Here is a 15,706-nt window from a genome sequence, read left to right on the forward strand (position 1 = left end):
TATTTTTGTTAAAGAAGTGAGATTGAGATCCAGCTTCATTTTTAACTAAAAGTAGTCAATTGTCCCAATTCAGTTTATCCCTGATCTGAAAAGACACTTTTGCCAAAAGTCTAAGTCTCCGTATATATTCTAATGTGTCTCATTGTTTCTCTTCCTTTTTTCTCAGTACAAAACTTTTACATTTTAATTATTATCAACTTCTAAATATAGTTTAGGGGTAACTGGCTGGCTCAGTCAGTGGGACATGCGACCCTTGATGTCGGGGTGGTAAGTACGAGCCCCACGTTGGGTGAAGAGGTTACTTAAAAATAAAACCTTTAAAAAAATAATATACTTTGATACTTGGAGGGGCTTCCTCTGCCCTCTTTCATCCCCTACTTCTCTCTTTCAGAATTTCCCTGCCTATTGTGAGCTCTTTAATTTTGATGAACTGTGGCAATTTTTAAAAATCCTGTTGGTATTTTAATGGAAATTGCTTTAAATTTAAAGATTGATTTGGGGAAAATAAACATCTTTATGCTTTCACTACTGAATCTTGCTAGAAAGAATAAATGACATTTTTTATTTTACTTAAGTCTTCCTTTATGTCCCTCAGTAGGGTTTTAAAGTTTCTTTCATAAAACTTGCACATATTTCTTGTTATATTTATTCCTAGATATTTCATCATTTTATTGCAATTATAAATGGGTCCTCCACAGCGTTGGGAAGAGGTAATGGTGATAAATGGAAACACGTGAATGAATTAACCCTTTGACAGAAGGAGGAGAAAGGGAGTAAGTTACAAACAGGGATGATATTCTGAAAGTCTTATTCTTACTGCATAAATATGGTACTTATTCCAAATGACACATATTTTTTAAAAACGGACACGTCGCCCCCCTGCATTCATTATTTGTTCACCTAACCTTGTTCCCTCAATGTTAATTCACTCTTTTTAGTTCTTTGTCAGATGAGCAAAAGCAGACTGTTCCTTACTTACCCTTCTAAAAAAAGAAGAAAGAAGAACATGAAAACAACCAATAGAATAGAATATTTGACACAAGTCATGAATAGGAAAAAGAATTAAAAATTGCCAATAAATACATTAAAATGTGCTCACCTTCTCAAACAAAGAAATGTGAACCTTACAAAAATTAGGTGCAGTTTATTTGCCCAGGTGATTGACAAATATGAAACTGATTGTTAATATGCGGTATTAGCGAGGGCGTAGAGCAAGAGGGTTTCTCACATACTTTTGGTGGGATTTTAAATAGGTAAGATGATTTAGAGGGCCATTTGGCAATACCTATGAAAATTCTGAACACACATACCTTCAACTCAGCCATTCCACTTCCCAGGAACCCTACAAATGTACTCAAGCCCCCAAAAATCTGCATAGAAGCTGACATTCTGCTGAGACACACTAGTTTACAATCAGGAGGAGCTCCTTCGATTTGGATGGTGAGCCCATGTTCTCTCAATTGTTAAGTATTTCAGATATAAGTGGACTATCTTTTTGTGCTTAGTTACAAACTAGAAACTATTTAAATACTCATCACTAAGCAAATTGTTACATAAGTGAAAAAAACAAATTGCAGAATATCATTATTGTTTGGATCATTGACTAGGGGTCAGAGTGACAGGATAAATTATTCAACCTCCCCAGACTCTGACAACTTCATTTGTCAGATGGGGTAATAAGGAATACTTCTTAGGGTTGTTTTCAGGAATAAATAAGACTAAATAAGTGAAGTGTTTGGACACTGCCTGGAATGTTATATTCAACAAATGATTGTATTCTTTTTATTAATGATTCTTATGCTCTCATCTTTTTTTTTTTTTTTTTTTTTTAAGTAAGCTCTATACCCATGGGGCGCCTGGGTGGCTCAGTCGTTAAGCGTCTGCCTTCGGCTCAGGTCATGGTCCTAGGGTCCTGGGATTGAGCCCCGCATCGGGCTCTCTGCTCAGCAGGGAGCCTGCTTCTCCCTCTCCCACTCCCCCTGCTTGTGTTCCCTCTCTCGCTGTGTCTCTCTCTGTCAATAAATAAATAAAAATCTTTAAAAAAAAAAAAGTAAGCTCTATACCCAACGTGGGGCTTGAACTCACGACCCTAAGATCAGGAGTCACATGGTCTACCCACTGAGCCAGCCAGGCACATCCCCTTACAGTCTCATTTTCATGCATTATTTTGTTTAATAAATATTTATTGAGTATCTATGATGTATGAGGCATTGTGCTAAGTGCATGAAGATTTAATAATGATCATACATTTTAGTAGAGGAGTCAAAGGAAAACAAGTTAACAGTCAAATAAGCAAAATAATTAAAAACTGTGGCTATGGAAGAAATAAAGGGTTGAGCTAGATCCATGGTTCTCAACCAGAGGTAATCCCTGCGTCCCGCCCCCTCCCCCCACACACACCATTTCTATCCCCTCTGGAGGACATATGGCAATGTCTAGAGATGTTTTTATTTGTCACAACTTGGTAGAGAGGGTAATACTGGCAAGTAGTGGTTACCAGCCAGGGACACTGATAAACATTGCACAGGACAGCCCCTGCAACAAAGAATTAGCCAGCCCCAAATGTTAACAGGGCTGTGGCTGAGAAACCCTGAGCTAGATGGTGGGGGGAGGGCGGAGGGGGTACATGAATTTAGGTCAGGAGGTCACAGAGACTTCTCTGGAGTGACATTTAGGCCAAATTTTGACTAATGAAAAAGAGCCAGACTTGCAGCAAGTGGTGTGGGTCCATCCTGGGCACAGCGGACTTGAAAACAACAATAACAATGAAAAATCCCTTACATTAGTGTGTTGTATACATATGCCCCTACGGAGAGCAAAGGGGGCAATTAAGAGATCTTTCATGTTTCACTGTGTATGGCTGTCTTGTTGAATTTTGGAGAATAGCTTTTTTTCTTCTTTTTAAATTTAAAAATGGGGAAGGGGCAGTACAAAAAGCAGGCAGATTGGAAGACAGCCTCTTGTAAAACTACAGGTAGATTTCAGAGAAGAGGGAGATCTTAGAGTATGCCCCACCTGTTCAGGAGGCCCTGGTGTATCATCTGTGGTTAGTCTCTGCTCTTCACCACCTTCTAAATCCAATGGACCTTCCCCCAAAGAATGACAGAGATCACCTGATTTAAAGCCAAATATCTATGTCCAATACTTGGTTTTATACCTTTTAGTTTCGTTATATTTGATGTGTTATTTATCTTGACTTTAAGGGGGAAAAAACAGCCCACCTTACAGTTTGTGTATTTAAATAAGTGTTTCATAAACTGGAAAACACAATATAGATACCCACTGTTGCGAATATAAGGGGAGAGGCTGTGCTCAACTAATAAATCTTTTTGCTCTATTTCCTTGATTCCAAACCCCCTCTAGGTGAAGAGCGATGAGGACTGGACTAGAGAGGGCAAAAGCCTGGGAAAGGAAGTGCAGACCAGGAGGGAAGTAATTACAAAAGAAAGTAGTAGCCCCAGTTACATTATTCATGCAACTAAGAGGAGGAGAGTAATCCGGGTGGATAAAATCACCACAAGCTGGTTGTTGTAGCCCAAGCCCTTGGAAAGACAATGGCCAGCTTCTCCTCAAGCAGCCGAAGACCCTCTGACCTGAGATGTGAAAAGATGATTATGGAATCCTCCTGCACTGTTTGGAGCCCGGCAGTCTGCATATTTTATAAAAGTATCTGTTCCCCAGAGACTGGAAGCCAAAGGGATCCAGCAACTGTGTGAGTCATCATTCTTGCTGGAGGGAAATCATGCTTAATCAATGGTGGTCCAGTAGATGAATGAAATAAATACATTCTCTGATCACCTGACAGACCTGGTATATATATAAAAAATAATTGCACCTATCAACACACTTTCCTGGCTTATTTGCCTTTCTATGTTTCTTTTTTTTTTAGAAGATTTTATTTATATTTGACAGAGAGAGAGCGTGCACAAGCAGGGGGAGTGAGAGAGGGAGAAGTAAGCTTCCCGCGGAGCAGGGAGCACGATGCGGGCTCCATGCGGGTCTCGATCCCAGGACCGCGGGATCATGACCTGAGCCTAAGGCAGACGCTTAACGACCGAGCCTCCCAGGCGCCCCTGCCTTTCTATGTTTCTTGTTGAGTTTTTGCCTGGGAAGGGTTTGCAGGCTGTGAAAAGTAACTTAACTTACACAACTCTGTGTCTTTTCTTGGCCTTGAGGCAGCTTCAAAAGATGACACCAAATGGAACTATGTGTGCCTAGAGGGAAAAAATAAATAATGGTGAAAAATGTTTATCAGCAGCCTTCTCCAGCACCAAGCACTTTCTCACTTTTACTCAAGTAATTTTCCAATTTAACATTCATATGAATTCAGCCAATAATATGTAGCAAAAGTGAATCCATAGCATTTCTTTTAGCACTGGAAGGAAACCCAAAAGTCATTAAATCAGTTTAATCGAGAAGCCCTGCCTGGGACATTAAGGGACTGACAGAGCCAGAACTGAAACTTGTTTTTCCACCTTGAGAAAAGCAAATAAAAAATATCCTAAGCAATTGCTGGTTTTTCGAGCCCACTCTCTCGGGTTGTTTTTCTTCCCTGTGTTATGCAGACTCTAGGCACTTTCTTCCCAGAATGCAACAATCCAAAGCTCTAAACAAGTTTGGGACCAGCCTTGGGCAGGGGTGGGGGTGGGAGAGCCATCGCACAGAATGGTGCCGGTGTTCCTCTTTGGTGCATCTCGCCAGATTTAATGCAGCTTTGATAGGATTCGCTCGAGCAAACGGTGAGCACTGGCCGGATCAAGCCGGGCCTCCAGCAAGAGAGTTTAAAGTTCGACTGTTTTCCTCCTCGCAATCTGAAAGAGGCTTCTAATTCTCCCCGCCCCTCCCCCTTCCCCTGTAAAGTTTGTTTTCTAGCTATAAAGTCGCTTCAACTCTCGGTTTCCATCCCGGTTGCCTGAGAATCGCAGTAATTAGCCAAGTTCACTTAGACGAAGAAAAAGATACCTTTGTGTACCTAATGAGAGCCACCGCGTGGCCAAGGATAACCACGCAGAAGGAAACATTTTTGTCTCGGGCTTCTGTAAACGGGCGGGGGGAGGGTTAAGCCGACCCGAAGGCGTGTTTTGTGGAGTGGCTTCGAAAGCGGCCGGGGCAGCCGAAGCAGCTTTCGAAGTTAGCAAACAAAGCGTCTCCCCAGTAACCGCCCGGTTCCAGACGAGGCTCCTGCCACTCAGACCGCGGAGTCGCAGCGTCGGCCGGCCCCCGGCTCCTCCTCCCTGCGTCTCTCTTCCCTCCTCCCAGTTCCCCAACGGATACGAGCCACCAATCCCCGCAACAAACAACCCTTCAAATGCAAGAGCGCCGCGGCCCTCTAACGGGCGGCCCCCTACCCCCTCCCCGCCCCACATCTGTCCTGCACCCGGGCGCAGCAGCTGATTCATCTCCAGCCAGGCCCGGGGAAGGAACTGCGCTCCAGCAAGTTGCAGGGTAGCTTCCAGGCTGGTGGTTTCCCCTAGGACCATGTTTCCCCCCCTTTGCCGTTTTAGATGTGTGTTCTCTTAGGTGCCGAGCAGTCGGCAAACCACAGAAGAAAAAAATCGTAAGGTTGCTGCCTTCTTAGAATGACGCTTTTTTCCTTGTTTATTCATTTTAAGTCCTGTAATTGGTAAAACCACCCAAGCTTTGTAAACTCTGGCCTTAATTCACTCTCGAGGCGGGGGTGTCTTTTTTTGGGAGGGCGAGTGGGTGGGAGGCTGGCTTTAATTTTCAGTGTAATCCTAAAACAGAGGCTCCAAAGTCTAGTTAGTCATCGTTTGGCTGCCTTAGTCTTCCTCGGGTTTAACCTTATTTCCACGGAGCTTTTCCTGCCGGCTTCTCCATCGAAGTTACAAAACAAAAACAGCACAGAGTCGAAACTGGAGGCAGACTCGGGCGCTGACGTCTCTACTAGGCTTATTTACGGTTTGGCTTTTTTTTTTTTTTTTTAAGTGATGGGGAAAGTCTTACAGCGGCATGCGACAGTTCGTTTACTTCAAAAACAACGGGACACACACGCGAAAACTAGACCCAGCGGAGAGGGCGGGGAGGGGGCAGGCGTTTCTTGAAATCAGCCAAACAGCATCTGGTCTTTTAAAAGGGTAATCTCATCAAGGAACTCCTGTTGGAGCCCTAACTCTCAACCAAAATAAACCAACAGGAACATGTGTTTACTCAATGGGTAGTTTCTGTTTGAAATACCCGAGGGGAGAAGGGGTCCCCTAACAGGGCTTAAGTCCTAAAAGTAGACTGTTTACCGAAACAGATGAGCAGCCCCAGTGTGGTCGCCCCCTTTCCTTAAAGGCGCTATCCGCCTGGGTCCGAGGGTGGGGGTTTCAGGCCGAGTTTTTGCAGTGCGGCGAGCGCGCGCCCGGGCAGTCCCCAGGCTGAGACTTTTTAAAGAGCATGTGAGCATGACAAGTGTCTGTCCGCAACGTGTTAGATTTTGAAACTGCCTTGCAATCCAGTCCGGAACTCACAGCCTCAGCCCGGGGTAACAGACATTTGCCTGGGGTGTCTGTGTCTCACCCTCCTCCCCTAACCGCCCCCACCCACCCACCGCCGTCCGGGTTGGAGGAAGAGCCCCGGGAAGGGCAGGGTGCGACGCGCCGCACCCGCGTGTCAATGGCAGCCGCGCATTCTGGAAGAAGTTGGTTCTTGTCCCGAATACTTTTCCTACGGTGCCCCGCCCCTTGAATCAGAAGCAGCTGTCTTCTCCTGCGGCTAGAGCCGGGACGGTGGAGTTTGGGGCAGCTGTCAAAAACGAGGGGGGAGCCTTTTCTTCCCCGGGGTGGAGGAGGGGGCAGCCTTTTTCCATCTGTTGCAATTTCCTAACCAAACGCACCCTCGCCAGCCCGAGGAAGAAAGGCCCAAAGGAGAAACCCGGGCGCCCGGCTGGTGTCGCTGCCGCCGCCGAGCGAGGGATGCGGGCGGCGTGCGCGCAGCAGGGAGGAAGGATCGGGTTTCTGGGCCCAGCCGCCCCTACGAGGGACGGGTGACAGCGGCCGGGGAGGCGCGGAGTGAGGCAGCGCGGCCCGAGAGCTCGGTGCTGTCCTCCCCAACTGGAAGGTGCGGGGGAGGGGCGGAGGAGCGGCGGGGCGGGCGGGGGACGGGGCGGGCGGCTGGGGGCGGAGGCAGGACCTCCTGTACCTTCCCTCTTCGCCTCTCTCACTCTGACAGCGCCGAGGTACGACGAGCAGGAGCGGGGAACAAAGGAGAGGAGTGGGGAGGGGAGTGAGTTGGGCGAGGGAGAGTCCCCAAGCCGGCTGCCAGAAGATCCCGGCAGGAGGAAGCCCAAGTGTCACTTGAATTCCACCCAAGGAGCGGGCGCCTGGGATCCGAGCGCCTTGATTAGCAATAACGGCTGGAGCGCGTCCTACAAGTTACGGGAGAGTCGGTCCGGAAGGAGGACAATCGTGTGCCCCCTGCGCCCCCGCTCCTGGCCCCTCGCGACCCCAGCATCGCCTCGCGCTGGAAGGGGAGTTCCAGAATGAAAAGCAAGAAAGGTAAGGCTTGACGGGCTGTGCCCGCCGTGGGCGCGGGTGCCGGGGAAACGTGCTCGCCGGGCCCCACCGGGCCCCTCCGGGCTTGGGGCGAGAGTGACTTGGTGGACTTTTCAGCCCCGGGCTCTCAGGCAGGAACCGCCGCGGTTCTCTTTGTTGAGGCTGCGTCTGAAATGGCAGTTGCTGTTTTCCTCCTAGACACAACACGAGGGGCTGTTGTGGGGAGACGGGCCTCTCCACGCTGCTGGCACGTTGTCAAGAAACACGCTCAGCGCCTTGTTTGTGCGCCTCCAAGTTTCATTGTCTCAGCGGACACCCCACACTCCGCGGAGCCGCCGCGTGGCTTCTCGCTGGTTCTTGCGGGCGGAGGTGTGGGCCTGGTCGGGAGACCCCCGCCCCGATTCTTCCGGCCGGGACCGCGGAGCGGCGGCGCCTTTGTCTGAAAGTTGTGCTCCCGGGCCCCCGCTCCCTCCCAGCTGGGCCCGGACACTCTCTTCGCTGGGGATGGGGTGTTTTCACAATCAAGGAATGCGACTCTGGCCCCCAAACCGCCCGAGGGTGTCGGTAGCCTTGGAAAGCTAGACTTTTAAAAACTCCTAGCCTCTAAAAGTTTTCCCACGATGAATTTGGAGCAAGATGAAGAGTTAGGACTGACGGCGAGCAGCTTAAAGCGGCGTGTAGTCAGAATGAGTCCAAGTGTGACAAGCAGGCTTGGTTGTAAGTGCACAGAGTGAGTCTGTCATTGTTTCCACGAAGCGTTCTGGAAGCGTTACAACTAAAACTTGCCGTCAGTCTGGTTTAAAAACAAAATACACAGGGAAAAAAAAAAAACCCACCGCCACGAAAGGTCAAAGAATGTTAACTCCCTTTTGAAGTTAACTTTTTGAGTCCCTGACTGGGAGGTACCCCGAACGTTCCGTGGTGAGCCAGAGTTGGCTTTTCTGTTGTGATTTATGCGGAGTGGTTCAAAACAGAAGTTAATCTCTCAGGGAAGCCAGCGCGGGGGCGGGGGGGGGGGGGGGGGCTGCTGCGCATGCCCAGGAGCGTCCCGGAGTTTCTGTAACTCCACATTCTTTCAGACTCGTCCAGCGGATACAGCCAAAACTCAGTATTGTTAGTGGGGCAGCCTTCAACCCGAGAGGGTTCCTTCGGCCACGTTTTCACCTTGGAGTTCTGTTCCTTTCATTCTGGGCCGGTGGCTTCAAAACACACGGAGTTTCTTAAGCCATGTTTTCCCAGGGAGAGTAAAATTAAATGTCAACACCCGGGACATTCATAGTAGTTGGTGGTAGGACTCCCAGCGAACCATCCCCCAAGGGACAGTTGAGAACGTTGAGGGGTTAGAGGTTCGGATGTTTAAAAGGACTCGGTAACAAACGCGCGCGGGGAGCGCCCGGGGTGGCGTCTGGGAGGCTGTGTCACCTCGACAAGGACTGACCGGTCTAGATCCTTCCTGGAAGGCGTTCTCGCTCTCCTGGTGGAACTGACGATCGGTTGGGTTTGTTTTTGTAGAGTGGTTCTTGGGAGCCGAAAGCAAAGCTGGGTTTCCGCCGGGGGCGGGCTCCCCCCATTGTTCGGGCTCGGATGGGGAAAGCGCAGATCTGCCTCGCAGATCCTCCCCCGCAGCCCCTCGGGTACGCTCCCGCGGCTCTCCTCGTCCCCCCCACCGCCAGCGCCCCGCGCCCTTCCCCGGAACCCCCCCCCGAGCCCCCCCCGGCTCCCCCCCCCCCCCCCCCCCCCCAGCAAAGGAACTAGGCTGGCCGCGGGGTGGGAATATTCGGGGTCAGCGGCCCGGGGCGCGCCGGGTAAGGTCCTGCCTGCTACCGAGCGCCGACTCATGGAAACAATGAAAGGTGACGTGTTGGAAGGGAAACTTTGCGACTGGCTCACAGCTTGTGCGGGGGAGCCGAGACTGCTGAGATTGCCCAGTTTCTTTCCCTTTTTAGGTTTTCCCGGCAAATCCTATTGAGGGTGGGCAGACCCCTCAGAATGTTGAGATTCACAGCACCGTTTTCTAGTTTCTTCTTGTAATCTGAAACTCTTTAAGTCCTCTAGTCGTGTAGTTGGAGGGGCCCATTTCAGTTGAGGCTGAGAAACTCGCAAGAACAAAAGCCTCCCTGGCTGTCCTCCCTCCTGGGCCCCTCCCTCTCCTCCTGTCCTCCTGCGTCCTGCCTCCCCGCCCCTTTCCTAAAACTACCTTGGAGGGGGCCCGCGTTCCGGGTCTGCTCAGCCAGGAGCCGGGAAGAAATCTGTCCTGCTTGGCTTGTGCAGTTGGACTGTTGTCTGTTTTATAAAAGTCTGTGAAAATCTTTTCAAGTTTTCTTGGAGACAAAAGTACTTTAAACTCAGTTGCAGGGCCCGAGATTTGGTAAGCCTGGTTTGTGATAATAGTGTCTCGTCTTTAGAAAGCTGAGGATATCAAAAGGTTCCCACCCCGCGACTGGCTTTAAAACAAGCAGAGAAGATGCAGTGAGGAATGTCCCCGACGTCTTTTTACTCCTAGTTTCTGTCAGTTTGGAATTCTTGCTTTAGAACTGCTCTCCAGCTGGGTCCAGCCAAGCGCACCTTGGAGTTTGTGCCTGGGGTGTTAACTACGATTCCCGTGACATCTCCTGAGATACTCTAATCAGGAAACTTGTTAGGTTAGGTTTCCATTTTTCCTAATTGTATACTTAAACTTTTCCTTCGATTATTCCTATTTCTAGATCCTTCTCTGGCATCTTCCAGATATTTTTAAAAAGTCCCAACTTCACAACCACGATCTCTGGCCTTCCCTCGCCACCCCCAACCCCAGGTCCTATTAAGAAAAGATTGATTTTTCGCGCTGTGGGATCCATAGGCCATCTTGTGGCTTTCTGAACATTTCCTTGTATGTGGATGGGGTAAGAGGCTTGTGATCCCCCTCCCCCGCCACCACATTTTTTAAAGTGTAAGCAGAGCAGGACCTTTGGAAACAAGTGGTAACCGGGAAACTTTTCAAAAGCTGTTACAATAGGAAATGAGTAACGTGGAAAAGTCTTTTTGTTTTTCCAAGCTGAGCCACAATCCGGAGGGAGAGTTTTAATGAAAACAGTCCTGACAGCAGCAAACGTGGTTTGCTGCAGTGAAATATCAGCTGGTGTGGCCAAGGAACTTGAAGTCTTAACTTCCTGTTACTTCAGCTTTTGTGCACATATTGGAAATACTTGTTAAGAGGTCCAGAGGCCTGGCATTCATTTATTTAAATGAACTGAGAACAGAGTAAAGTCACACTGCAGTTTAGTGTTGCTTAACTGAAACCCTTTTGTGTGTCAACTAACCTATTCTGAAAGATCAGGCTTCTTGTCAAACTGAGCAAGCAGATCAAAGGGCAGGCTTCAGGGGTTTTTTGTTTGTTTCAAACTCTTTGTTATTATCAACTTACAGTTGGGAATTCACTGTTCACTGAGGAAATTTTCACACTTTTCTAGTTTGGGGGTGGGGGTGGAGGGGGATTATAGCCTTGAGAAGAATGTCTGGCTTTTCAGACATTGAAGAGTTTAAACAAATTGCTTTATTCAAATTTGCCTTAGTCATTCAATTACTTGACACATTTTTTAAAAGTTAGATTTCTTTATTAAGGTAAATGTAAAACAGGAACTCATTTCTAATTTCTTAAGGTATTTATTAATAGTTCTTTACCCAAATTTCAATATAGGTTTTAAAAGTTTCTCATCTATTCTACAGTGAAAGCAGTTTCAGTTTTAAATGTGCCTCTTTTTTTTTTAACTTTTTTTTTTTTAAGCAGTTTAATGAAAACTTCTGGGAAAGGGAACATCAAATACATGGCGGTTAAAACTTCGGATTCTTGTGCTGTTTATTGATGGCTGTTTGTTAAGCCTTGAGCTAAAGTGAATTTGCAAGATCATCCTGCTCTTTTGTTAGAACTTGCTTTACTTTGTCTTTGTAAGGTTCTGCCTTTTCTGTGGACACTCCCTCCAGCACCATCTGCCCCCTGCAGTCCAAAACTACAAATGTGTCCCCAAGTGAAGTCAGACTCAATTAACTGTGAGCTAGCTCATCAACGAATCTTGGAATGAGTAACTTTTTGAGTGTTAAAATGCCTTAAAAGGATGGGTTAAAAATTTTTTTTAATGCATCGAATGGTTTATCACTGTGGAATATTTCTTTTATTTTTTTATCAAGGTAAACCACTCTGAATTGCATCAACAAAGTTAAGAACTTTCAATTTTCTTTCAATTTCATGTTATTTTAATTGTCTTTATATAGAAATACTGGTATTTTCAAGCATGCGATAGTTTGTAATTCATTTACATTTTAAACATTCTAGATTGTCTTCAAAATAGAGAATATGTTTCTTTATAGTCATTCAGAGTTGCCAGTTGTCGTTTTGAAAGGGGGGAGGGTTCGTAGCATTTGTAATTTAAATTTTTTAAAGTTCTCAAAATTATGTTTAAATGTTAAAGGAGCCAGGTCTGAATTTTTGTTGACCCCAGTCTATTATATGTGATGTAAATATTCTCTATGGCTGTGAATTCTTAAGATTTCTGGTAGGATTAAAGTACTTACAGACAAAAGAGAGTTTCCGGGGGGGGGGTGCATATTCAGTTTTCTTTGTCATGTAATAATTTAAGACTGAACTATAGTTCTTGGTATCTAGTATTTAGATTTTGATTAAACTGCCAGTTGAAATTTATAGAAATTTAAAAAGTTTATTCAGTATTAGCATCTTTTGACCTCTTACTCAAGTACTAGGAGTAGAAAAATATTTTTGTATAATGAAACTGAAAACTTCAGTGGCTGTTTGTATTTAGTAAAACGTGACCGGTAGTGTTGTCCATTAAAAGTAGGTGTATAGTTTGAATAAATGTAGGTAGCAATGAGAAAGAAATGACCATGGAGTTGGCAGAAAAAATTGACATACATTTTACCTTCAGAAATCTAACTAGGTTGGGGCGCCTGGATGGCTCAGTCGGTTAAGTGTTGTACTCTTGCTTGCAGCTCAGCTCTTGATCCCAGGGTCGTGAGTTCAAGCCCCTCTTTCGGCTCCACACTGGATGTGGAGCCTACTTTAAAAAAAAAAAAGATTATATATATATATATATATATATATATACACACTGGGTTGTGTGTAATTTTCCCTCCTTATATAAGTGGGATAAATGTATGACTCTGCCCTTTTGTTTCCAGCTTTCAATGGAAGAAGGAGGCAGAGTAGCATTTAAAATGTACATTAGGACCCTTGGATTGTTTTTCCTAAGTTAGCAGTGACCTCAAAGAAAAGGGTGTTAGATACATTCCATCTGCTGAAGCACCTTTTCTGTTTCACATGTAACAAACTATTCACTTTGGGTGCAGCGTTGCCCACCCCGCCCGCCCCCGCCCCCCCCCCCCCCCCCCCCCCCAGCTGCACTGGACTTTTCTGAGCATCACTCAGAAGGAATGTGAGAAATTATATTTTACAGGAAAGTGGGTATGAAAGGGCTCCTGACAGTTGGTTGAGAATCTATAACATGCCACTGGTCAGATTACCCTTGAGACTTTGACATGTGGTCTGATACATCAAAATAGAAAATACTGGTCCTTCGCTTGGCTCCCAGGAGTCAAGACAGTATGGTTGCAAGCTATATGGTCAGAAGAGATAAGCTGTCCATTCGGTGCTCCCCTGATAAAAGCCTTTGTCCTTGACCAGGTGTTGTTGCAGCATCAGGCAGTGAGACGGAGGATGATGACAACATGGACATCCCCCTGGACCTCTCCTCCTCTGCTGGTGCAGGCAAGAGAAGGCGAAGGGGCAACCTGCCCAAGGAGTCTGTTCAGATTCTCCGCGACTGGTTGTATGAGCACCGATACAATGCCTATCCCTCAGAGCAAGAAAAAGCATTACTGTCCCAACAAACACACCTGTCTACACTACAGGTAAGAACTCGAAGTGTATGCACGGGGAGGTGGTTTCTTTTCCTTTCCAAAGACATTTTATAGCATTCCTGTTTGTCAAATCATTAAATGCCTCCCCACTCAAAAAAAAAAGAAGAAGAAGAATTTTCTCTTGAAAACTTTAAAAGTACTAAAAGCTAATAACTGACTATTTAGAGAAACAGAAACACTTGACAGTCATCTGTCAAATAGCATTTCCTTTAATGCCTAAAAGGGCCTTCTTTTATGCACCAAACATAAAGAGGAGGTTAAATCTTCCTCTATTGCCCAGGAAACTGGTTTGATATTTAAACAAGGACAGACTTCAGTGAGGTAATTCATGTTATGTCTGTTGACACAGTCATTGGAACTGGGAAAAATCAGTAACTGGGAGAAGTGGCCCTTTTCATACAGGTAAAGTTTTCCTGTAGTTGGTTAACTTAAATGCTGGGGCAGTAGGTAATAGGTTAATAAGGAGGAGCGTTAAAGGGTAAACTTCCCTCCCTAAACTCATTTTCAGACATTTGAGAATTTTTATCCTTTTCTTCCTCCTGAAAAGGCTTAAGGATGATGAGATTTAAAAAAAAAGGGGGGGGGGATTTGTATTAGAAGAGGAGGAGGTTTATGGCAGGAAATAGCTCTCTTTCTTGGCGGTGCTCGAATACCTTGAAATAACTTTGGAAGTTCCGATAAGCCTTTTCATGCCTTCTTTACTGCAAAGAAAGAGATCAATTAGGCATCCCACAGAAGGTTCTCAGAACGTGTCTGCCGAGTGTTGAAGCATACCCGTATGATTTCAGGTCTGTAACTGGTTCATCAACGCCCGCCGCAGGCTCCTCCCAGACATGCTGAGAAAAGATGGCAAAGATCCAAATCAGTTCACAATTTCCCGCCGTGGGGCCAAGATTTCTGAAGCGAGCTCTGTGGAGTCAGCCATGGGCATCAAAAACTTCATACCAGCTCTAGAGGAGAGCCCATTTCACTCCTGTACAGCTGGACCAAACCCAGCGCTGGGGAGGCCGCTGTCGCCCAAGCCGTCGTGCCCAGGATCAATATTGGCGCGTCCGTCAGTGATCTGTCATACCACTGTGACTGCCTTGAAAGACGTGCCTTTCCCTCTCTGCCAGCCGGTAGGTGTGGGACAGAACACAGACAGACAGCGGGTAGCGGCGGGCAGCTTCACAGACACCTCCCTCCTGTACCCCGAGGACTCATGTAAATCTGGACCAAGTGCAAATCCACAGAGTGGTCTTTTCAACACTCCGCCCCCTACTCCGCCAGACCTCAACCAGGATTTTAGTGGATTTCAGCTTCTAGTGGATGTTGCACTCAAACGGGCTGCGGAGATGGAGCTTCAGGCTAAACTTACAGCTTAACCCATTTTCAAGAAGAAAAGTTTTCACAGGTGTTATGATTGTCGGGGTGATGGCAAGAGTCGAACTGCATTATTTTATATATTTTTTTATTAATATTTGCACATGGGATTGCTAAAGTGAAGCTTCCTGTTACTGAGAGGTCTTCAATGGAATACAGTCATTCCAAGAACTGTAAACTCAAAGCTACTGTAGAAACAAAGGGTTTTCTTTTTTAAATGTTTCTTGGTAGAGTATTCATAATGTGAGATGGTTCCCAAGATCATGTGATTATTTTTTTTCTCACTCTCTCCCCTTCCCTTTTTTGGTTCTTTTTTTTTTTTTTTTTTTTTTTTTTCAGACTGTGCAATACTTAGAGAACCTATAGCATCTTCTCATTCCCATGTGGAACAGGATGCCCACATACTGTCTAATTAATAAATTTTCAATTTTTTTTTCAAACAAGTATGAATCTAGTTGATTGATGCCCTTTTTTTTCATGATGTAATAAAGTATTTTCTTTAAAATTTACTGTAATGCAGAGTATTTTGTTGAGGGAGGCATTTCTTAAAAACGAGTAGGATTATAGCACCCAATGAGCAGGAAATTGGGGGTAGGGTGGGGTGTGAGTTAGGGGGGTGTCACGAGCTCTTTGAAGAACCGTGGACAACAAGCCAGTACTTATAAACAGGATGTGTGATATTTACTCTTGATAGGAGGCATAAGCAGGGCCTTAAATCTTGACTTAAAACTGCATGACAAACTGAAATGATTCATTCCATCAGTGTTTAGCTAACCACCAAATCCCTTGGTGATCTGTCCTGCATATTTTAAGACATGGCCAGTGTTGAAAAAAGGTCTCAAAGCACCTGATTAGGGCTTAAGTTTTCAGAAGTAAACAACAACCCAGGGGGTCCCTCTGTATTTCCGTCTTTCACATGGCCCTTTAAAATAACCTTTATC

At 46.0% G+C, this 15,706-nt stretch overlaps 1 protein-coding gene and 1 long non-coding RNA gene across 2 annotated transcripts; both read left to right on the forward strand.

Moving 5' to 3' along the window:
- Positions 1-666: 666 nt before the first annotated feature.
- LOC118004436 lies at positions 667-3,821 on the forward strand. Its single transcript, XR_004677580.1, has 3 exons — positions 667-773; positions 1,338-1,440; positions 3,364-3,821. It is a non-coding gene; the product is annotated as an uncharacterized LOC118004436 (long non-coding RNA).
- Positions 3,822-6,834: 3,013 nt separating this feature from the next.
- TGIF1 (TGFB induced factor homeobox 1) lies at positions 6,835-15,274 on the forward strand. The gene is made up of 4 exons (XM_034995752.1): positions 6,835-7,062; positions 7,315-7,499; positions 13,168-13,394; positions 14,192-15,274. The coding sequence occupies exons 2-4, from the start codon at positions 7,484-7,486 to the stop codon at positions 14,765-14,767; spliced, it is 819 nt and encodes a 272-aa protein (XP_034851643.1). The 5' UTR covers positions 6,835-7,062; positions 7,315-7,483; the 3' UTR covers positions 14,768-15,274.
- Positions 15,275-15,706: the final 432 nt, after the last annotated feature.

The sequence above is a fragment of the Mirounga leonina genome, unplaced genomic scaffold (genome assembly GCF_011800145.1).
Source record: "Mirounga leonina isolate KUSES-001 unplaced genomic scaffold, KU_Mleo_1.0 Mir_93, whole genome shotgun sequence".
NCBI lineage: Eukaryota > Metazoa > Chordata > Mammalia > Carnivora > Phocidae > Mirounga > Mirounga leonina.

Excerpts from the sequence above, each read along its gene's own strand:
- TGIF1 (XM_034995752.1), top strand. Across the intron at positions 13,395-14,191 it reads CACACCTGTCTACACTACAG|GTCTGTAACTGGTTCATCAA; the intron begins GTAAGAACTCGA and ends GTATGATTTCAG.